Source organism: Fibroporia radiculosa (assembly GCF_000313525.1).
Source record: "Fibroporia radiculosa TFFH 294 genomic supercontigs, scaffold36353, whole genome shotgun sequence".
Lineage (NCBI taxonomy): Eukaryota > Fungi > Basidiomycota > Agaricomycetes > Polyporales > Fibroporiaceae > Fibroporia > Fibroporia radiculosa.
In genome coordinates, this window is record NW_012133069.1 from 1 (window position 1) to 4,021 (window position 4,021).

The 4,021-nt window shown below is 56.4% G+C and overlaps 1 protein-coding gene across 1 annotated transcript in view; it reads left to right on the forward strand.

Annotated features, from left to right (window-relative positions):
* Positions 1-1,556: 1,556 nt before the first annotated feature.
* Positions 1,557-4,021, forward strand: part of FIBRA_09387 (uncharacterized protein) — a gene marked incomplete at both ends in the record, with an annotated part of 4,363 nt that continues 1,898 nt past the window's right edge. The window contains 11 exons of the mRNA XM_012321695.1: positions 1,557-1,611; positions 1,662-2,227; positions 2,277-2,463; positions 2,516-2,733; positions 2,789-2,869; positions 2,921-3,052; positions 3,111-3,175; positions 3,227-3,377; positions 3,424-3,582; positions 3,638-3,808; positions 3,859-4,002. Of these exons, the coding sequence (XP_012177085.1) occupies positions 1,557-1,611; positions 1,662-2,227; positions 2,277-2,463; positions 2,516-2,733; positions 2,789-2,869; positions 2,921-3,052; positions 3,111-3,175; positions 3,227-3,377; positions 3,424-3,582; positions 3,638-3,808; positions 3,859-4,002 (1,929 nt within the window). The remainder of the gene's footprint in view (positions 1,612-1,661; positions 2,228-2,276; positions 2,464-2,515; positions 2,734-2,788; positions 2,870-2,920; positions 3,053-3,110; positions 3,176-3,226; positions 3,378-3,423; positions 3,583-3,637; positions 3,809-3,858; positions 4,003-4,021) is intronic.

Below are 4,021 nucleotides of genomic sequence, written 5' to 3' on the forward strand. Positions count from 1 at the left end.
GACGACAGTGGCCGTCGCGTCCGGCTCTACCAGTGGCTCACCCGCCTCCCCTCGCGTGTGTGATACCGCGCTCGCCGCGTGCGCCCTCCCGACCGCGCTGCATCCCTTGCCGACCCGCCTGCGCACGGCCCTCTCACCGCGCACTCTCTGCCTCGACAACCCCGACGGCGCGCTCGCGGGCACCCCCACGCCGCCACCGAGGACACTGCCGGCGAGCTACGAGTGCGCATGGCCGAGTCCTTTGCGTTTGGGGGCCCAAGTCCACTCCCCAGACACTGCTAACGCCCACTCGTGGATGCCAAAAGTGGCCGCGTCCGTTTGCGATGTGCCACGCGTCTGCGTCATTGCCCGGTGATGTCCAAGCAATGCTTGGACATCGTCATGTGGCCTGTCTTGCGTGCAAAGCGGGGTCCGCGTGAACCAGGACCACCTTGCGCGGCCAACTCATCTCGTGCACGCAAAGCGCATGCACTTCTTCCGATACGGTCCCCTCGCAGGCTGTCATTGTCTGCTAGCTGTGAGTGCATATTCCTTTTTCACAGTCTTTCTTCCTGCATTTGTATCCGCATAAGCTTCTCCTATGGCCCATGTCATATGTAGATTAGTTTCATACCCCCAAATATACTACTGTGTTGCCCCTCTCCCTTTCATGCAGAGTGCCACGACAGCTACCCCTTCCTGTTGCCACCACGCCCACCCTGGTGTGCAGCTCACAGATGGTTGGCCCCACCAAAACTGCCCCCCTGCCGCTGTCATGGCCATGGACGGTAAGCTCTAGCATACTGGCAGTCACCGCTATTAGTCCAGCTCAACTCATGCCCTCACTGATAGTGCTTTGATAGGATGATGGCCTACACTAACACCACCGGTATATGCCATGTGCGCCAATGAGGAACCGGCAGAGGTGCGCAAGGAATGCTGCTCATGTCAAACTACACACTACTGCTGTGCTCACAGAGTGTGTGTCCTGGGCAAGCTAACTGACTGTGTCCGTCGTCCCTGTGGTACATGTTGCACTTGTCCATCACACCTCTGCTGCTTAGCTCATTGTTGCGCCCGTGTCATGCCATTTGACGCGTCTGACACGCCTGCACACAACAACGACAGCGGCCCTTGTTCGCCTGCGCATGGCAGGTGCTGTAGCCTCTTCGAGGATCCGCCACCACTGATTGCCTGAACCAGGTGCCGCCGCCTGTGCTGGACTGTGCAGGAGCTGCTGTGCGTCCCCTGTGAGCTGGGCAAGCTGACTGACGTTGTCCCTGCGGTGCGTGCTGCACCTGATCAATCGGCCATGGCGACGCAGAACAATTTGAGGACAGACCATCTGCCCCGCATGCGCTCGCATCGCGCACTCACCCACCACTGGTAGGATGTTTCCTGTTATGCTCTGTATACACGCCCGCAAAGCGCATCGCCTGGCATACAACGCCCGCTGCCCTGCTGCTTCCTTTCTTGTTTGTATCGTGATCCGCATGCTCTACATTGGGGTGCACGGCCTGCAATCGATTTCTACTTAATCTCGACCCTTGCAGTTTGCCCATGCATGTCCCCCACTCATGGCACCAGACCCCAAAGGCCATCCTGACCCTCTCCGTGGCCTCCCCCCAAATGGTATGCATCCACATCATGTATGCGCACACAAGGACTGATGGATGTACTAGCATCTGGTCTCGCACATGCTCTCCGCCAGGTGGGCCAGACAAACGTGCACGACCTCCGCAATACTATTCAAACAGTAGATCCGCTGTCATCGGTAGGTCCTGCTGTCCAGCGCCACTCGTCAATGCGGACACCAGGGCTCTACTCTGTGAATCCTCCCCCTGCACCACTGGAGGCGTCAACCTCTGGACGCGCACTGCCCGAGGCCCAGGCATCAACCTCTGGACGTGCTCCCTCGCCTGAACCAGAGGTGTCCGTCCGCCCTCTCTTCCGCCCGGCAGCAATGTTCCCCGCCCTTTCCAAAGACCCCAAGCAGACAAAACTTGCCAGCCGTCTCAAACATGCTAAACAGGCCGACCCTGAACATTTCGCACTCGTGCAAGCTCAAATCTACGAGCAATGCCAGCGCATCCTTGACCGGTCCAATCCCTTCACCCGGAAGCACCGAGAAGAGATCCTTGCGAGTTGGAATAATATCGTTGGCGAGGCTCACCCCGGCCGCTCAGACAAGGAGCTCTGGACGACCGAAATCGTTGAGAAATGGGCACGCCCATATCTTCGCACACGGGTAAGCCTAGTCCCCCTATGCTTGGTGGCCACACTCATCAGCCATCTAGGTGCAATTCACTCCAGGTCAAGGAGGGGCAGCGCATGTGCGCGCGGTGACACTCCGCAACTGGACGACAACTCTCGTCAACTGTATCCTCAAGTATACCCATGATCCCAAGACGTCCGAAAGCACAGGCCTCTATGTACTCGTCCACCAGGGCTTGTTTCAGGCACTCGAGGATGAGGTCAGCCAGTGTGAGTGCTTCCTTGTCCCCTCAGGCTCACACATACTCACTGTGACACACAGTGGTGGAGGACTACAAGCTCAATCGGTATCAAAAAAAAAAGCTCTATTACGGCCGCGCAGAGACCCAGCTCCTCATCGAAGCCGCTATGGATGAAGCCTCGGGAAGGAGCAGGATCGTTGGCATGCAGCACGTCTGCTGCATGCTCTCAGGCTTTTTCTTTGCAGTGCGCCCCGGAAGCATAGGAGTGTCCTGCCAGGAGTACGCGAATCGCGAGTTTGTGCGTTCTACACACCTGTGATGGTCTAACCTGTCGCTGACCTTGAAGATTGTAGTTTGCAAAGACGGGCGATGTTGAGATCATCAAGATCGGGCCCTTCAAGTTTGAGGTTCGCATTACCATTGGCAATTTCAAGGTACGCTCGGGCTACCATCTGTGCGGCACATTCACTGAAGACAGCGTACAGGGTCATAACGATGTAACAGCAAAACAGCACACCTTTATCATCACAGGTGTCTTCAAGTCGCACAATGCCCTTTTCGATGCCACGCTCTGGTGGGTGTTGTACCTCATGGAGAGAGGTGTCCTTCCAGTCAAGGTAGACTCTGCTTCTGCTCTCCTGCCCTGAACATGATCTTCTCACACTGAGCTGGTAGACTATAGACGAGCTGATTGCATACAAGGGAGCTACCATCCCCATCGTGTTGAAGGACGAACCCCTGTGCGGCACCATCCAATCATTGTTTGCTTGGGCACTGACCTTTCGTCTCAGACTTCTCAAAGTGCTTCCCGGCGGCAAGGGACTCATGGCAGGCATTCCGATGACAGCAGGCGGAATCTCGCATGGAATTCGTGGCCTCAGCGAAGCAGCTGGGCTTCCGGGTGGAAGCATGGGATGCTTCCGTCGGGACACGGGCAACGATGTATGTGTTGTCCAAGGCCCCACGACGTTGCTGACCTCGTGTACAGTTTGGGATCAAACTGGGCAAAGATGTTGGTGCAATGATCTTGGCCCATCGCGAGCAGAACACGACCTTCAACGGTTTCTACGATCGCAACACTGCAAATTTCCCGCTCGTGGGTACGCGCCTCAACGAGTTTGATTCCTTCAATGCGCCCGAGACAAAGGTGTGCATACATGTCCTCACCGCTAAAGCCATATGCTGACGTGCATTTGCCCCAGGCATCGCTCAAGTTGCATGAATACACATCCGCTGCGGTTGCGGCACTCGTCAATCGCAAACACTTCAGAGCTATACTTGTATCCCAGCAGGGCACACCGAATGAGGCAGCGGGTGTTGCACCCCCAGAGCCGCTGGCAGTACTCACAGAAGCCGAAATCACAGAGGCAGAGGTGAGCACACCTTCCACCATGCATTGGAGATTATACTCATGCTTGACCAGAACATCCCTGAGTTCATTGCTGTTTGTGCAGAAATGAGCCACGCATGGGAGGATCTAGCCAACTGCTTTGCGGTCAAGCACAAGGAGTCCATCAAGCCATACAAGCCTTGTCTTGAAAACATTTCGAAGCTGGAGCGGCACAAGGTCATCAACCCCAATGTGG